This window comes from Hippopotamus amphibius, chromosome 2 (genome assembly GCF_030028045.1).
Source record: "Hippopotamus amphibius kiboko isolate mHipAmp2 chromosome 2, mHipAmp2.hap2, whole genome shotgun sequence".
In the NCBI taxonomy this organism is placed as follows: Eukaryota; Metazoa; Chordata; class Mammalia; order Artiodactyla; family Hippopotamidae; genus Hippopotamus; species Hippopotamus amphibius.
In genome coordinates, this window is record NC_080187.1 from 130220509 (window position 1) to 130239156 (window position 18648).

At 42.6% G+C, this 18648-nt stretch overlaps 1 protein-coding gene across 4 annotated transcripts in view; it reads right to left on the reverse strand.

The window, feature by feature from the left end:
- The window catches only part of LRRK1 (leucine rich repeat kinase 1), a 119823-nt gene that overhangs the window by 65935 nt on the left and 35240 nt on the right, over window positions 1-18648 (reverse strand). For 3 of the 4 annotated variants that reach the window (XM_057721051.1, XM_057721049.1, XM_057721052.1), the window contains exons 3-6: window positions 13377-13540; window positions 9364-9535; window positions 5460-5642; window positions 4875-5023 (exon numbers count right to left, since the gene is read on the reverse strand). In XM_057721051.1, coding sequence (XP_057577034.1) covers window positions 4875-5023; window positions 5460-5642; window positions 9364-9535; window positions 13377-13540 — 668 coding nt within the window. The remainder of the gene's footprint in view (window positions 1-4874; window positions 5024-5459; window positions 5643-9363; window positions 9536-13376; window positions 13541-18648) is intronic. The other variant, XM_057721050.1, reaches the window with a different exon arrangement.

An 18648-nucleotide genomic window follows, 5' to 3' on the forward strand; every position in this document is an offset into this window, starting at 1 on the left:
TGAATAAAAAAAAAAAAAAAAACCACCTGCTTGGGGAAGCCCAAGGAATCCTTATGACTCAGGCTGCACTGTAATTTCATTTTCTCTTCCGATTCTACCCAAAAGGACCAAGGAGAAGAAAAGCAACACCGTCTTTTCTTTGCCTTCTCATTTGCAGAATGCAATAATCACTTCCATGCTCTATCCCTATCTTGGCAAATTAGCAGGCGTTACCCGTAGAAAAGATCACAGACACAGATGTCAACCATTTCTGCTTTTAACCTTAAGCCGAGAAAATGAAAGTCATTGGGTACACATTACAATCACCTGGGAAGTTTTAAAAACTACTGATTCGGGTCCCATCCAAGAGATTCAGATTTAGTTAGTGTACAGTGTGGCCTGTCCATTGGGATTTTTTAAAAGCCCCCAGGGATTCCAATTACAGAAAGGTATGAGAACCACTGATCTACATGAAAGACCTGGGAGGTTCAGGAATCATAAAACGAGAAAATCCCCGAGTTAAGAAGACTCAGGTTCTGGTCTGAGCATCGCTTGTTTAAATATTTTCAGTTCTTGGACAAGTAACAGAATATCTCTAAACCTCAACAGTTTCATCTGGTGAACAGATTACATTTCTTGCAGTTCCTACTGAAATGTTGTCTGGATCAAATATGATAAGAGAGTGGTGGGAAAAACAGTAACCGCTAAACACATGTAAGGGTTAGATGATCACTATTTCCTTTTGTAACATGAAGTTGATGTTTAATGTTTATTGAGCTTTTATTATGTGCCAGGCCCTGTGCTAAGTGCACAGCTGGCCTCCAAGGTGGATACTGTAATTATCTCTGTTTATAACTGAGACCAGCCAGGGCGCAGAGAGGTAACAAGGTACGGAAAATAGAATATCAGTGTTCTCTAGAAACTAGGAAACCAGCAATAATAAGAAAAAGGTAAAAAGGAAATAGTAATACATATAATAAAAAAGATGGAAGGAATAAACCAATATGATAGGTCCCATACAAATGTGAATTGGGTGAGTTCCTCTTTTAAAAGTCACATTCTCAGATGGGATTAAAAACTTCATGCTGTTTATAAAAAATACACCTAAGACAAAGAAAATACTGAAAAAAAAAGGCTGGGAACACTCATATAAGGTTGCTGCAAAGAGAAAAAGAGCAGTGTGGCCATGCAAAGAGAAGACAAACCCAATTTTAAGGATAGAAGCATTTGCAGGATTAAGGCAGATATTCGATATAATGAAATAGGTCGAAATGGGTCATAAGGCCATAAAGCAGGAGTATGTAGCAAAAACTTCTAGAATTATATGAAGAACTAGATAAAAACCAGTCAGTAGATGAGGAAACCAAGACCCAGAGATGTAAGTAACCAGATGGACGTACTAGAGCAGTGAGACCTGGAGCCCAGATTACAGCAAGGAAGTCTCCTGCCAGAGCCTCGCCTTAACCACAGCATCATCAACCAAATACTCAGAGAAGATGTCAAGAAGGTTTCAGTACAGATAAAAGCCAAAATGAATGAAGGAACACAAAATAAATCGTAAAAAAATAAATAAAATCTAGTGGTCCCTTGGTAGGTCCACTAGAATATATAAATCCCTGGCTGGCCTGGGGGATTAAATTCAAAAGAGAAGAAGTAAAACTGTTCAACATCATAAATCAACACCATAAATGGAAATATAACCACAGATACAGAAGAAAAGAATTACCAAAAAAGGTAAATGTAACACACCATGATGGCAAATTCAAAAATCTATAGGTAATAAATGATTTTCTACCAAAATATAACCTCCTGAACCACACGTAAGCAAAAGCAGACAACCTGAACTGATCAATGACTTCAAAAGAAGTCCAAAAACAAAGACCCACTTTATCTAATCAATCTTTAACAATAAATAATTTCTATGAAACTTCTCCAGATTGTAATAAAATGGGAAGTTCCCCAAGTCGTTCTATAAAGCTAACAGTCTTATACCAAAAGCTCATAAAGACAATAAAAACAGAAAATTACAGATCAATTCACCTGTAAATAGAGATGTAAAAATTGTAAATAAAACATCAATAGGTCAAATCCAGCCGTAAAACACCAATTATCATTTATTATAAGATTTCAATATTGGGTCAACATCTATTATTATCATTCGTTACATAAACAAAGTAGAAAAGCTATGTGAATATATCCATAGCTGCTAAAGAGAGATCCAACAAAATTCAGCAACCTTTTCTAATAAAAACCCTAAGCACAAAGGAATACATGGAAACCACCTAAATATAACAACAGTCTATTTACCAAAACTCTACAGCAAAAGCCCATAAACTGCTAATGCCAAGACCTTTAAAATCAGGAACAAGAGAGGCATGTCTGTTCTTTTCAGATGATTCAACTTTTGATATTTCTGCTGATACACAAGCCACAAAATAAAGTAAGTTAAATAAATTTTAGAAAAGACAAGACAAACTGGCTTTGAATTTGCAGATGGCTTGATAATATACCTAAAATTTTCAAGAAATTCCTCTAAAAACTGCTAGAATTAATTAGAGAAGTTGGTTAGGGGACTAGGTAAAACAAATAAACAGAGGAACTTTCCTTCATATCAGCAACATTAGGCTGGAAACAGGAAAGAATTATATATATTCTGTTCAAACAGTGGCAAAAACAATAAGAAATAAACAAAACAGGCACTTCCCTGGTGGCACAGTGGTTAAGAATCCACCTGCCAATGCAGGGGACATGGGTTCGATCCCTGCTCCAGGAAATCCCACATGCCACGGAGCAACTAAGCCTGTGCGCCACAATTATTGAGCCTGCACTCTAGGGCCCATGAGCCACAACTATTGAGCCTGTGTGCCGTAACTACTGAAGCCCACGTGCCTAGAGCCCATGCTCCACAACAAGAGAAGCCGCCACAATGAGGAGCCTGCACACCACAATGAAGAGTAGCCCCCGCTCGCCGCAACTAGAGAAAGCCTGTGTGCAGCAACAAAGACCCAATGCAGCCAATAAATAAATAAATAAATTTAACAAAACAAAATAAATAAAACAGGTTCAGGAAACTTTTATGAGGAAAACTATAAAATCCCATGAAAGAACATAAATGCAGCACAAATTTCCATGGGAGTCACCATGGGAAATGCACAAAATGGAAAAACAAATGTCTGATAAGTCAAGATATTTTTGAAAAATGCAAATGAGGAGTAGAAAACTTGCATTAACAGATTATAAGGCTTAAATGAAACGCCTAAAATATAAACCGTGTGGCATTTGAACAGAAACAGATTAATAGGCCAGTGGACCAGTGCAGAGAATCCCAGAATGTATACAGGTATATACTGGGGGAAATGGCAATAGTGATACTTCAATTTAGAGGGAAAATCAAAGTTTATTTTAAAAATTGTGTTGGGATAACTGATCACCCACCTAGAAGAGAGGAAAGCTAGATTCCCTCCCTCAAACCACATATAGAAATAAATACCAGAAAAATTAAAGCTTAAAATATAAAAAGTAAAAGAGTAAACGCAGTATAAAAGACTTCAGGAGAATATTTACATAAAATCAAGGGGAAAACGACTTTCTTATATTACCCAAATGCCATAAAGGAAAAGACAGACATATCGGATTATATATTCCTGCATCTTCGTTATCTCAAAAGATGACAGACAAAAGACAAATAATGGATTGGGAAAAATATCAGCAACATGTATGATAAACAAAGGCTTAATATCTCTAGTATACAAAAAGTCTCTCCAAAATGAGAAGGAAAGGTGAGTAATCCTTGAGAAAAATAATCAACAAACTGTAACAGGCAACTCACATAAGGGGAAATGCAAATAATTAATGTGGACATTAAAACAAGGAGATTCCATCTTTACCCCTCAGAGTAACGAAAATTAACAGCCTCCTGGACATCCAGTGCTGGCCAAGGCATGGGGATGGAAATCCCTATGTACTGCTGGTGAAAGTGTGAATCACCACGGTGTCTGGGGGAAGTGATTCCAAAGCAGTCCACGTTTAGGATTTTGATCTACATAAGAAACCCTAGAAAATTAGGCCATATTACAAGGGCAAAAACTAGAAATAATCCAAATGTCCACCAACAGGAAAAGGGCTGAGTCAACTACGCGACATTCACTCCGGATTTAAAGCACATATTTAAAAGAATGAGATGTAGCCACACTGACTGATCTAGGGGGGAGTCAGTGATAGAGTGCTAAATTTACAAAGCCACGTTGAGGATAATGTAAATAACACAATACTATTTTTGTTATTAAAATGGTAAACTAACTAGAACTCATTTCTGTATGTGTTTTTTTCCCCACGATTATTGCGCTATAATTGACATATGACGTTGTGTAAGTTAAGATGTATGACCTGTTAATTTGATACATTTATATATCACAAAATGATTACCACTGTAGCCTCAGCTAACACCTGCACCATGTCACCTAATTAATTTCTTTTTTGCGGTGAGAACATTTAAGATTTATTCTCTTGGAAACTCTCATGTATATAATAGTGTTCTTAGCTGTAACCACCGTGCTGCATGTTATATCTCCAGAGCTTATTCATTTTGTAGCTGAACGGTGGGTCACTTCAGCTATATGACCAACATCTCCCCATGTGCTCCACCCCTCAGGCCCTGGCAAATCATCTACGCTGTTTCCATGTAAGTGAAAACATACAGTATTTGTCTTTTTCTGACTTCTTTCACTTAGTATAATGTCCTCAAAGTCCATCTGTGCTGTTACAAATGGAAGGATGGTCCTTCTTTCCCATGGCTCAGCAATATTCCACTACATATATATATATATATATATATATATATATATTTACACACCACCTCTTCTGTATCTGTTCATCCACAGACACTGACGACTCACCATTTTTCCCGGACAACCACTGGGCAAGGCACTCGCTTCGATGAAATACTTTCTGAGGAGATGCTTGCTGGGGTCAGGACTGTCCAGTAAGATATAGGAACAGAAGAAGGCCCCATGCCGAAGCAGGAATATGGCGATGTCTTCATTCCCTAAGGGACAGAAAGGGGAGAGCTAAGGGCGCTTGGATGCAGGGTGTGTCACAGTTGTCCAAGAAGACAGACGTTCCGCATGTGAAATAGCCCTGCAAAGGGCCCTGGTGCTACTGAACTTCTCATTACCTGCCTTGATGCCACGGGTTCCTGTTAGTGAGAGAACGTTTGTGGGGCTCTGCCCTTTGGAGTACCTCCTAGGGTGGTCCCATTTGCCACAGTTGGTCTCTGTCCCTGAAATCCCCTTGCAGGAGTGAGTAGGGGGAAGGAGGAAGGAGGAAGACCTTTCAGAGAAGCAGAGAATGGAGTTGCGAAACCTCCACGCCATTGGAGAGGCCATTGGAGAGCTTAGGGTGAGTGTGAGGGATGGACCCACACCTCGACAGGGTGATGGTTCTCACGGGCAGACGGACGGACGGACGGACGAGGGTCCCACCTGACTTGATGGCCGCGTAGAGCGGCAGGCGCACGATGACAGGGAACTCGTTCTTCCTGACCGCATAGCTCTCCGGGTCGGCCCCGTGTGTCAGGACGAGGAGCTTCACCACCGCCAGGTGCCCCCGCTGGCAGGCCAAGGCCAGCATCCAGTTCAGCAGTCGCTGAGAGCTGCAGGGACCTGCTGGGGATGACAGGACAAAGGGAGAGGGCGGCTGAAGGGACTGGTTCTTCCTGCTCTGAAATCCCCTTCGACCACAGCCCTGCTTCCAGCTGAAAGTTGCTTCTGTCCAGCTGACAGTGTCTATGGAATAGTCCCTCTGAACCGCATACATTTCCCCACATCATTATAAACCCACCTGCTCATCAAATAACACCAAGTGAGAAAAAGCAGCATTCAAAACAGCACATGCAGTGTGATGGTAAAGATGAAAAATGCATGTGTGGAAATGAGACTAGACAGAACTACCCTCACTGCTGCAGAATTATCTCTGGGTAGCGGGACTGAGAGCCTCCCCTTACTCTCTTCCTCGTCCGCAGCCCTGACCACGTCCCTAGAGCAGCATCACACATAGGGATACAGGTTTTGGAGACAGGCAGTTTAGGATTAAAGTATTTCAGCTGTGTCATCCTGAGCAAATTTCTCAGCCTCTCTGTGACTCAGTTTACCCATCAGTAAAATGGGAGTAATAACACCCCGCCTCCCAAGTTTAATGTGAGGATTACACGACACAGTGTATGTCGAGTGCCTGACTCAGTACGTTGTCATAACATCTGTCAAGTGCCTGACACAACTCATTATGGTATGTCATTATGTTCTTAGAGTAATAACACTTTTCTGCATTTCCAAATTACCTGTAATATACATATATTACTTTCATACATTAAAAAATACTTTGATGAAAATAAAAGAGATCAGCCCCAAACGTGGAGAATTACTCCCTGAAAAAAACTGCCTACTTAATTCCAGGATGAAATAACAGCACACTGAACGAACAGGGACAGCACTGGCTGAAATGTTACAATATCTTCAAGCTCAAAGTAGTGCAAGGTCTTTTGGATCCGGCTCCCATGGAAAAATGGTCTCATCCTCCACATGGACACATCCCAACTGCATCATAACACTATCTCATTTCCAGAGGCAGAAAGTCCTCAGGAATCAACGTGCTCTGAAGCCTGGAGAGAGTGACCCACCCTCTGTGATAGGAAACTGACCAGGAAATAGGGGTGAGGTAGAGAAGGCAAGAGTTAAAACCCAACACATAAGGTACCTGGCATCATGCCTGGGCTGTAGCAGGTGCTAAATAAATGTCCCTTCTTTGCCCTCGACTGATAACTAAAATAAACAATTCAAAGGAGGGGGTACCTGCACAGAAAACAAACTATCCTGAGCTCAGTTACTACCAGATGTCCAGCTATGAGAAGTGCAGTCGTCATGCTACCTTCCGTGGAGGAGGACAGTGTGTCAGTCTTAGGACGCAGGACCTGTATTTCACAGTCATAATTTTCATATGAGGAAACTAAAGCTCAGGCAGAGCTGGGAACTTGCTGAAGGTCCCACAGTTGGTAAATGGCAAAGTCAAGCCTTAAGTTCTGCTTTATCTAAAACCAAAGGGTGCTTTCTCAACCATACAGACCCCTACGTGTATGCTGAGGGCCAAATCCAGCAACACTCATGGAGCCCCATTTTGGTCTCCATCTTTCCATCTCCTCCTTCTCTTCAGTCCTGCTCAGCTACAAGACCAGGAGTTATATAACAGTGTCCTTCAAATGATGTTCGTAATCACACAATGATGTACCCACCCCTCCAAGGACCTCCCACCCCTCCTCTTCTTGAACCCTCCCTTGTTCTCTAGCTGCCTCTTGTCTTACATTCCTCCCAACAGCGGCCACCTCCCCTACAGGTGAGAATCCCCAGAGGACACACACTGTTTTGCCCAGCTCTGCACTCCCCACAGGGCCCAGCACAAGGCACTGGACTCCTTCAGTCCTCAGCAGCCCTGTCCCGAGTTGAGTTAAAGACAGGACGCCCCTGGGAGCAGCTGAAAACCATTCTCAGCTCCAGCCAAGCTCCCTGATCTGCAAAAGCAGGCAAACCAGGCTCTTCCCTTGCTTGTTTGCCAAGTAAACTCCTACTCAGCCTGCAGAGCCAAGCTCAGATGTCAGCTCCCTCTGAAGACTCCAGCCTGCACCCATACAAGACCATTTCCTGATGTGTGCTCGCAAACCACTGTGTAAATATTTCAACCTCCGCATGGTTATACCTTTCTGCCTTGATTTCCTCTGCTTGACCAGGAGCTACTAAAGGGCTGGGACCCCCTTTTTAGAAAGCCTCTATGTCTGTCAGGTTCTGCAGTGTGTCTAGTACTTGGCAAATGCTCAATTAATGTAAGCTGTCCAATGAGATGAGTGAGCTGGCATAGACTCTTTGGGGCTACAACAGAGCTACTCTTGGGGATGCCTGAGGAGAGGTAATTGGCCATTGGCTCCTTGGGGGCTCCTCCCTGCCCTCCGACACTTTGCTTGCTTGACTCAATCTGTGTCTATGGGCCCTAACGTGCCCTGATGTCTGTTTATAAACGCTTTCTCCCTCCAGGCACAGGAGGGGCATGCCAGCTTGGAACCAAATCTGTGCACAAGTCTACCTCAAAGCACACAGCGGGACACCCCCTAACAGTACTACTGCATAACTGTGCAGTCCCAGGCAAAGCTTAAAAATGGGGTCCCTTGCTTAAAAATTACTAAAAATTTCAAGAGGGCTGGGACTTCCCTGGCAGTCCAGCGCTTAAGACTTTGCCTTCCAATGCAGGGGTGGGGTGGGTTTGATCCCTGGTCATGGAGCTAAGATCCCACATGCCTGGTGGCCAAAAAACCAAAACATAAAACAGAAGCAATATTGTAACAAATGCAACACAGACTTTAAAAATGGTCCACGTTAAAAAAAATCTTTAAAAAAAATTTCAGGAGGGCAACTGCAGAGTGTTAAACCAAGTGTGGGGCCCTTCTAAGTATGGGGCCCTGTGTGACTGCACTGTCACATACCCATGAAGCTGGCCTCACTCCCTTGCAAAATTCTAACTCCCAAAGACCACTGCCAAGGCAATGCCTCAGCCTATAATGAAAGCAATGCCTGGACTTGAACACTATCACAGATCCAAGGCCATCACAAGAAATCAAAGGAGACCAGGACACCTTGAGTCTACCAGAGAAAAAATTACTTATTATTGAAAAAGCAACATAGCATGGTACATCCAGACAATGTAATGTTATTTGGTGATAAATATACATATATAAGCTCTCAAGCCATGAAAAGACATGGAGGAAACCTGAATGCATATTGCTAAGTGAAAGCAGTCAATCTGAAAAGGCTACGTACCATACGAATCCAACTATATGTCATTCTGGAAAAGGTAAAACTATGGAGACAGTAAAGAGATCAGTGATTGTCAGGGGTTGGGAGAGAGGGGGATGAATAGGTGGAACACGGAGGATTATTAGGGCAGTGAAACGATTCTGTATGATACACTAATGGTGGATATATGTCATTACACACTTGTAAAAAGCCATAGCATATACAACCCTAATGTCAACTATGGGCTTCAGTTAGTAATAATGTTATCAATATTGGTTGGTTCATCAATTTTAACAACTGTACCACTCTCATGCAAAATGTAAATAACAGGGAAACTGTAGGGGGTGGTATATGAGAATTTTTGGTACTTGTTCATCAATTCTTCTGTAAAACTACAAGTGCTTTAAAGAATACCCCCAGATTTCTGGATCTCATGATTGGTAAACAGTGTGAAGACATAAATATTTTGGAGTGCAGCCCCCAAATGCCTGTCTGGTTCCTAAGAAAAGAGGGTCCCTGAGAGGTGGTGAAGAGCTCACACCCTGGGATTTACCTGGCAAAGACTCGAGTAACTCCTGCACGACATCAGTGTGCCCAAACTGGGCTGCCACCACGGCTGGATTGTCATCCGTGGGCTCCGTTGGCAGCTCCACCAGCCTCTCGGTGAGAAGATACCGGACGGTCTCCAGATCCCCATAGGCTGCGGAGATGCTCAGAAGCTGGCTCTGGTCAAAACAGAACAGGGACGGGGTGTCAGCAAGACAAGTGCTGCTGGGAACTGCCAAGAGAACGGACTTGAAATGCCTCACCAAGTCCATGGGCGAGACTGGAGCTGCGCTGCCCAGGACCACAGCACAGCCACGTGTGGAAGTCGAGGCTTGCAACGTGGCTTGTGCCAAGGGAGATGTGCTGAAAGTGTAAAATCACACGTGATTTCAAAGACTTAGTACAAAAAGCGTAAACTCTCTTGTCAATAATTTTTATACTGGGACTTCGCTGGTGGTCCAGTGATAAGGAATCCGCCTTGCAATGCAGGGGATGCCGGTTCAATCCCTGGTCAGGAATTAAGATCCCACATGCCTCAGGGCAACTAAGGCCACGCGCCACAACTACTGAGCTCGTGTGCCTCAACGAGAGAACCCTCATGCTGAAAACTACAGAGCCCACATGCCCTGGAGTCCGCACGCCATGTGCCACAACTAGAGAGAGAAAACCTGCACACCACAACTAGAGAGAAGCCTGAACACCGCAAGGAAAGATCCTGCATGCTGCTTCTAAGACCTGACGCAGCCAAACAAATAAAAAGAAAAAAAGGAAATAAAATAAATAAAAAATTAAAAAGTAATTTTTATACTGACTACATGTTGAAATGATGATCTTTAATATACTCTGGTTAAATAAAACAGATTATTAAAATTTTACCTGTTTCTGTTTCCTTTTTTTTTTAATGAATTTATTTATTTATTTATTGGCTGTGTTGGGTCTTCATTGCTGCACACGGGCTTTCTCTAGTTGTGGCAAGCGGAGGCTACTCTTCATTGTGGTGCATGGGCTCCTCATTGCTGTGGCTTTTCTTGTTGCGGAGCATGGGCTCTAGGTGCGTGGGCTTCAGTAGCTGTGGCACGGGCTCCATAGTTGTGGCTCACGGGTTCTAAAGCGCAGACTCAATAGTTGTGGCTCACGGGCTTAGTTGCTCCACAGCATGTGGGATCTTCCTGGAGCAGGGCTGGAACCCGTGTCCCCTGCACTGGCAGGTGGATTCTTAACCACTGTGCCACCTAGGAAGCCCCTGTTTAGTTTTTAATGTGACTACTAGAAAATCTGATCTTATAAGTGTCTCATATTCTGCTTCTTTGGAACAGCACGATGAAAGACATCTCAGGCAGGGATGGAAGTTCTTCATGTTATCTGAATGTGCAATAAGCCAGGGCCGCTGTCCTGTGCCTTAGGTTTGCGCTGCTGGAGGCAGCCCACAGGAGGCCTGGTCTTTGCCTCAGTGAAAGGTCAGCACATGCCCCACCTCCCACCTCCTTGCTCAGTGCCCCGAGCACGGGGAGGCCTCTGTCACCTGCTCTGCGTGGCTAAAGCCTTTGCAGCTCTCCCACCCGGGCTGCAGTGCCCTGAGTGGACACTTACTCATCTTGTCACACAGGACATCTGGGCCTGAACGCATGCCCTCCTGTATTTTTTTAAAGTCAGGTTTCTTAAGACATAATTTACACATGGTAAATTCAGCCGTTTTAGGTGCACCTGGATGAATTTTGACTAGCTATAACTCAATCACAGTCACCACCGTCAGGATGGAGACGATTTCCATTGCCCCCCCGCAGCTGCTCCCATGTCTCTGGCTCCTCTGCTGGGCTGCGGGTTCCTCAGCCCAGTGTCACGCTGGTTCTCCACCGGAGAGTCAGGCCCAGGACGCTGCGGTTGGCGCCAAGTGGACAGGCCACAGTGGCCCCTGGCTGTGCCGCCTGCCGCCTGTGTGTCTTTGGACAGGTGCCTCGACAGCACTGTGCTCCCGTTTCTCATCATAAAGTGGGGATTAACACAACTCCCCTAGTCTCCCTCACGGCAGGCACCAAGGGAAGGGATGGGTATAAGGAACCCGGCCGTGCTAACGAGTTTGCAAGTGGGCCAACCCAGGAACTCACGGGCACGCTATCACGCCCAGGGCAGACTGCCGACGCGGGCAGAGGCCGGCGCAGACTCCAGGCTGTGTGCTGAACGCAGGCCCTCCTCGCGGGAGGCCACCCACTGCCAGCCCCAGGGGCCAACAACTCTGACCCGTCCATGTGCACAGCCCAGTTCTCCCTAGAAGAAGAGAGGCCTTTGGCCGTATTTGCTGTGAATTCCTAATGGGAGGAATCAAAAATGCCCTCCCCTCAATAATTCTCAAGCACATTGTACTTGCCAATCCCCCCTCCCCCCACCACCAAATGTTCTTAGAATTTTGAGACCAGGCTGGAGGTTTAACTGGTGATTGAGCTATTTCCAGCTATTAATTATATGGAGACATTAAACCTGTGCTAACCAAAGTACTGCACACAAGACTTCAATAAAGTGCTTCCATGGTTACCAGCCAATAAGAATTTCCCACAAGGACCAGACTGTGGCAGCGGTCTTCTCAAGCTATAGGTGAGCAAGGGGGTGGATCTCTACAAGCTTTTTGGAAAAGTTTGGCACGTGTTTCAAAGTTTAAAAAATGCTTATACCCACATTCTCAATTCCTGTGAACCTAGGCTAAGAAAACAGCCTGACAATAAGAAAAGGATTAGGCAAAAAACATTCAACGCAGCATTATTTATGGTAGTAAAAAACTAGAAACAATACAAATATCTGACCAAAACAAGTAGCCAGGTAAGTGACAGTGTCTCTACCAGATGGAGTGTCATGTAGCCACTGAAGGTGACACGCATAAGGAATTTATAGCCATACAGAAAGTTGTGCATATAATACGATGCGAGAAAAAGCAGTTTGCAAAACTACATAAATAGGCCTGTATCTGCATTAGAAACGATAACAACAACAAAATGAATGTCAGATCCGCAGCCTGGAAGAGAGTATACCAAAAGCCCTCAGTGGGATTGTTCGGATGGATGGAATATAATTACTTTTTTGTTCTTTTCTTCTTTACTTTTATATATTTAAAAAATTTCTTTTTTGAGCATGTGCTATTTTTATAGTGGAAAAAAGTGTACATTAGGTTAAACCTTCAGTTTGCCATTTTGTCCTTTACATTTCTGTGACCCCCACCCTGCCCCCTGGGAAGGAGGCAGCAGTGTGCTTAGGTGATGACAGGCTGAGAAGTCCACTCGAAAGGACTAGCACCCATAAGTTTACATGAGAAACAAGGTATTCAGAATGCAATAGAAATCCCCATTATGAAGCAACCTAAATGCCCATCAACAGAGGAAAGGATAAAGAAGATGTGACACATATATACAATGGAATATTACTCAGCCATGAAAAGCAATGAAATTGAGTTATTTGCAATGATGTGACTAGACCTAGAGACTGTCATACAGAGTGAAGTAAGCCAGAAAGAGAAAAACAAATCCTGTATGCTAACTCATATATATGGAATCTAAAAAAATGGTACTGATGAACCCAGTGACAGGGCAAGAATAAAGATGCAGATGCAGAGAATGGACTTGAGAACATGGGGTTGGGGGGGGGGCGAAGGGGAAGCTGGGACAAAGTGAGAGAGTAGCATAGACATATATACACTACCAACTGTAAAATAGATAGCTAGTGGGAAGCTGCTGCATAGCACAGGGAGAGCAACTCGGATGATGGGTGATGCCTTAGAGGGCCAGGACAGGGAGGGTGGGAGGGAGTCACGGGAGGGAGGGGATATGGGGATACATGTATAAATACAGCTGATTCACTTTGGTGCACCTCAAAAGCTGGGACACGTGTGTAAAGCAATTATAATCCAATAAAGAGCTTAAAAAAAAAAGGAAATATCCATTATGATTATAATGACAACAAGAAAATAATTTCAGTGGTAACCATCACCCAACCCGGGCCCCCAGTTCTGGCCAGAAGGGCTGGCACTGACCTTACCTTTCCCAGCTGGGATGTGCTCTCATCACAGGCTTCCCTGAGCAGGTGCCGGGCTCTGCTGGCATCTCCTCGCCTGTATGCGGCATGAATGCCTTCCGTCCCGGGGCTCCACACTGTGGGGTCACTGCCTGGCACGGAGAGTTTGCTGCCCATGCCCCTGGCACCTGGGTGGACAGAAGCACACACAGCATCACTCCACTGCTGGCACTGCCCATAGGAATCATCAGAGAGGAGAGCGGGACGTGCTCTGCAAGACATCAATCTGGGGGCTTTAGCAAGAGAAAGGGGTTGCCCTGAAATGCTACCAATGTCACCACGCACAGCAGACTTTGGCACCTGCACCCTGCTGGAGGTACTTCCTGCCTGGGGCCGCCTGTGAAGGCATGGGGAAGCTGAGCACAACGCGGGAAGATTCTGCAGTGAGACTGTGGCCTGGAGCAAGCGGGTCCAGGGCACCCAGGGCAGCTGCCTGGCAGGGAACTGCCAGGCTGGCCTCACCAGCAGCAACAGAGAAGCAAGGGCTTTGGTGGGAGAGCTGGTGACCCACCAAACTGTCCCACTGCTATGTCCCTCAGAGGGATGTGGTAACTCGTGAAGGAAGAAAGGCAGGTCAAATCCTGGGCATATGGAAATCTAGACCTCTGCCTAGAAAACTCCGCCAAGGCATGGGATTTAGAATGGCAGCCCTCATTCCATACTGTGCTGGGTCTGAAGATGCAGAAGTGAAAGCAGTCGGCCCTTAGAGCTCCCACTCCAGAACGGCTTCATAATTAGGAGGTCTGTGGATCCCAAAAGGCTTCAGAGACTACCTATATATCCTAAAGTTGCACACACAATTGTGTGTGTGTGTGTGTGTGTGTGTGTGTGCGCGCGCGTGCGTGTATACATTTCTCTGGGGAGAAAATTCAAGGCTTATTCCAGATTTGTAAATGTGTTAGTCAATCAGAGTTAAAAGTTCTATCTCTGCAGATATTACAGAAAAGACTGCAATGAATGAGGAGTTACATTTTGATTGTGTTGAGTGACAGCAAAAACGGCCAAGTTCACTCAACTTGTAAGAGGCAAACTGGGACTGAAGTTTGGTTCACCAGCTCTCAGGCTGGGGCTAAACCCACTCCATCTCTTTGCTACCTCTTTGAAGGGATAAAAAAAACAGGCCTTTTTTCAGGTAAAAATGTAAATGCTGAGGAAGGTTGGCTTCCAAACATTTACATCAGGAAAGTAAATCACATTACAGCAGTTAACATTTGGAAAAAAATTTTTTTAAATTTATTTTCAATAGCACAAAAATTACATGCTTAAAAATAAAGTTTTAAAAAGATGTACAGGATCTATACCCTGAAAACTATAAAACACTGCTGAGAGAAATTAAACAAGACCTTTATAAATGGAAAGACATCTCATGTTCATGGATTAGAAGAATCAATATTGTTAAGATGTCAATTCTCCCCAGTTTTATCTATAGATTCAATGTAATCCCTAACATAATTCCAATAGGCTTTTGGGGGGGGTAAAAATTGACAATCTGATCCTCAAATTTGTGTGAAAATTCAAAGGACTTATCTCAAGCAATCTTGAAAAAGAAGAGCTGGAGGACATACACTACCTGATTTCAAGTCTTATTATAAAACTATAATAATCTAGGCAGTGTGGTAATAGATCCATGGAACAGAATAGAAAGTTGAGAAATAGACACATATTTGTACATCCAATTAATTTTTGATAAGGGTGCTAACACAATGAGAAAAGCAAAAATCTTTTCAATAAGTGGTGCTCGAACAAGTGGACATCCATTGAATAAAAAGAGACTCTGACCCCTACTTCTCACCACACACAAAAGTTACTTTGAGCTGGATCATGGATTTAAACATAAAGGTTAAAACTGTAGCACTTCTAGGAAAAAAATCAAAGGAGAATATTTTATGACTCAAGAGTAGGCAAAGCTTTCTTAGATGGGACACAGAAAGCAATAACCATGAAGGGAAAAAATTCCTAAATTAGACTTCAACAAAATTTAAAACTTCTGCTCATCAGAAGTTTGATCTACTGTTTAAAAACTATCTACCATTTGAAAATGAGCAGCCAAGTTACATACTGGAAGAAAATATTTGCAAAACATATATCCAAAAAAAGGAATGGTATTCAGAAAACAGAAAGAACTCCTATAACTTGGGAATAAAGGACACACAACTCAGTGACAAATCAGCAAAGATTTGAACAACAGAAGATATTAAAGAAAAGCTCAATATCATTAGTCATTGGGCAAATGCAAATTAAACACCACGACATGCCCATCAGAATCATGAAAATTGAAAAAGACCGACAATACTTGGTGAAGATACGGAGCAACTAGGATACTCATACCTTATTGGCTACATATAAAATGGTACCATCACTTCGGAAACAAAGTCTGGTGGTTTCTTACGAAACTAAGTACACACCTACCCTACAACTCACTTATTCTATTCATAGGTATTTACCCGAGAAAAATATGTCTAAAACATATATCCAAGAATGTTCATAGCAACTTTATTCACGGTATTTCCAAACTGTAAATAGCAAAGGTGCCCATCAATAGGTGGATGAATAAAGAACTCCTGTGGTGTAGTAACTACTCAGCAATGAGAAGGGGTAAATTACTGATCTATGAAATGACCGATGGGAATCGCAAAACACAACGCACGGCGTGAAAGAATGGAAGTGAAAAGAATGACTTCACAAAATGATCCCAATTATATGCTGTTCTAATCCATGGTGGGAAGAAAATCAGAACAGTGGTTCCTGGCGGGGCAGGGGGACAGTCATGAAGTTTACCAGAGTGTGGGCATGAGGAACTGTTTGAGTGATGGTTCTGTATCTTGATGATAGTTTTGGTACACACATGTTGGTACTTGTCAAAACTTGCCAAATAGTCCAATGAAGATATGTGCACTTTACTTTATATAAATTTTACCTAAAAAATTATAAACGCTATCGAACTATAGTCAATAAGGTGAATACTAAAGTAGTTGAGGATGAAAAGCAAAATTTCCAATTTACTTTGAAATGCATTAAAAATAATGGATTGGCAGATGGATAGAAGAACAGATAGACAGAAATGAGAGCAGTTTTAGAAAATGTTAACGGTAGAATCTACATGGTGGGTATATGGACGTACATGGTTCACTTCTTTCAATTTGAAATGTTTCATAACAAAATGTTGGGAGAAGTGAATCAGAATAACACACCCCAAATGCAAGGCCTGCCGTATGGCACAGGGAATGAGCCCCATCACCAGCACAGAAAAGTCCTGCTCTGGAGAACGGGAAAGACAAGCTGCTTACAGTAAAGGCCCTTGATACCATCCAGGGTCTTCGGAGCTCACTCTAAGCCGTGACTATTTCAAGGGCAACCGTTCTGAAAATCCAAGTTAAGCGGATTTCATGAGCGTCACACACAATCTGCACCATTCCCGAAACGCCAATGCGAGACTGCTGTATCTGAACAGAGATTATTGGTGGGGTTTTTTGGTTTGTTTTGGCTGTGTATTTTTGGAAAGGGGAATCAAAAAAGGGCTTAGTGTGTAAGTGGTTATACGTGTGAACAAGGCAGCTTCACATCCCATCACACACTAACAGTCCGCATTAATGATTAACAGTCAGAGACCCTGAGACATTTCAGAGCCGGCTGCAAGGAGAAGCCATCGGCAGGCGCAAGAGGAAGGCAGAATCACGGCAGCATCATCCATCAGAAGGGGCACTTAATTAAGTCACTGCTCATCTTTCAGAATTAAACACATATCCTCCTTATCTCTGTAAATGACAGGTGCACTTGCAAAGTAACCTCTTCTGTTCACTTCAGAAACATAAATAGAAACAGTTCACCTTTATGCCCAAGTTAAGAAACACTGAGAAGGTGAAATCAAGGCCATAGGATGCATGTGAAATTACAAGGATGGCTTTACTTGAACTTGATTTTTAAATAATGCAAAACATGTGGAAATAAATGAAAGTAAGAAACAAGACTCTGCTCAGTTCTATTTACATATATATGTAAATAATTTACACATATATGTACATATATATTATTTACATATATACATAAATGCTGCGGTGTTTTCTATTTGAATTTCATTTTCTTAAGTTGCATGGACAACACATGGCCACTCTCAGTGACCCAAGAACTGGGGGGGGTCTGGTCCAATCAAGCTGTTGGCAGGACATTATGGGAAAACATCAGTTAATGCAAACGCATTTAATTTAATCTGCCAACTTCACTTAATTTCCTGAAATCGTAAAGAGGATGGTTAACATATACTTAAGTTGGAAAAAAAAAAAAAAAAGACCAAAATGCTATGGGAAGGTTAATGATGTGCTGGGGGCATTCGCGACAGGATGAGGAAAGATTCTTTATTTCCTGAATTCCCTGTAACGGAAGCATATGACTGCTTTCTTTAAAACTTTAAAGAAATTAGATAAGTAACAAAAGAACACATTCTCATTAAAAAAAAGTAAATAGTACAGAGATACATCATGTAAGTCAGAACTCTTCCTCCCCACCATGAAACACCTTTTCTTAGAGGTAAATATTTAACAGTAATTTTTTTTTGCAAAAATACTACAGTTTTATATTTGAGAACTGGTGACCTTTGATTTAAATTTGCAACTGGGTAATTTATTTATACTATTTGAGATTATTCAGTTTTCTGTGCCTATTAATCAAGCATTATCCGTATATTCTTTTATACAGTAAAACATCACAGTTCTAAATATTTTGCTCATACAGATTTAAAATTCATACTAAAAATATAACCCCTGAAACTTATTTTATTTCAGTACAATATTAATGTAGCAAACAAGTAACTAGGACAAGTAGGAAAATAATAGTAGGACATTAGAATGATTCAGGGTCAAATTTTTTAAAAGATCCTTTTTGTTCTCTATTACAGTGGGTGTAATTATTTTCCTAAATAGCAATGAAATTCCATACACACACACACACACACACACACACACACACTACAAACAGGCATCTTACTTGCTTTTCATGTAAAGTTAATATGGGTAACAAAGAAGGTAACTAAAAAAAGGAGGAGAAGGGGAAACCATTAGCACAGTTCTTTTTTATTTCTAAGGTGTGGCTGGTGATGCTTGTTTTTAGGGAAGAGTCAATTAGAAGTAATTAGAGGCGGGAACTCGTGAGGGGAGCTATAATGTCGTGGATGACTAGCATTATGGACTCGGCACACTCAGACTTACTCAACACAAGAAATATTTACAATAAGCTGTGAGGC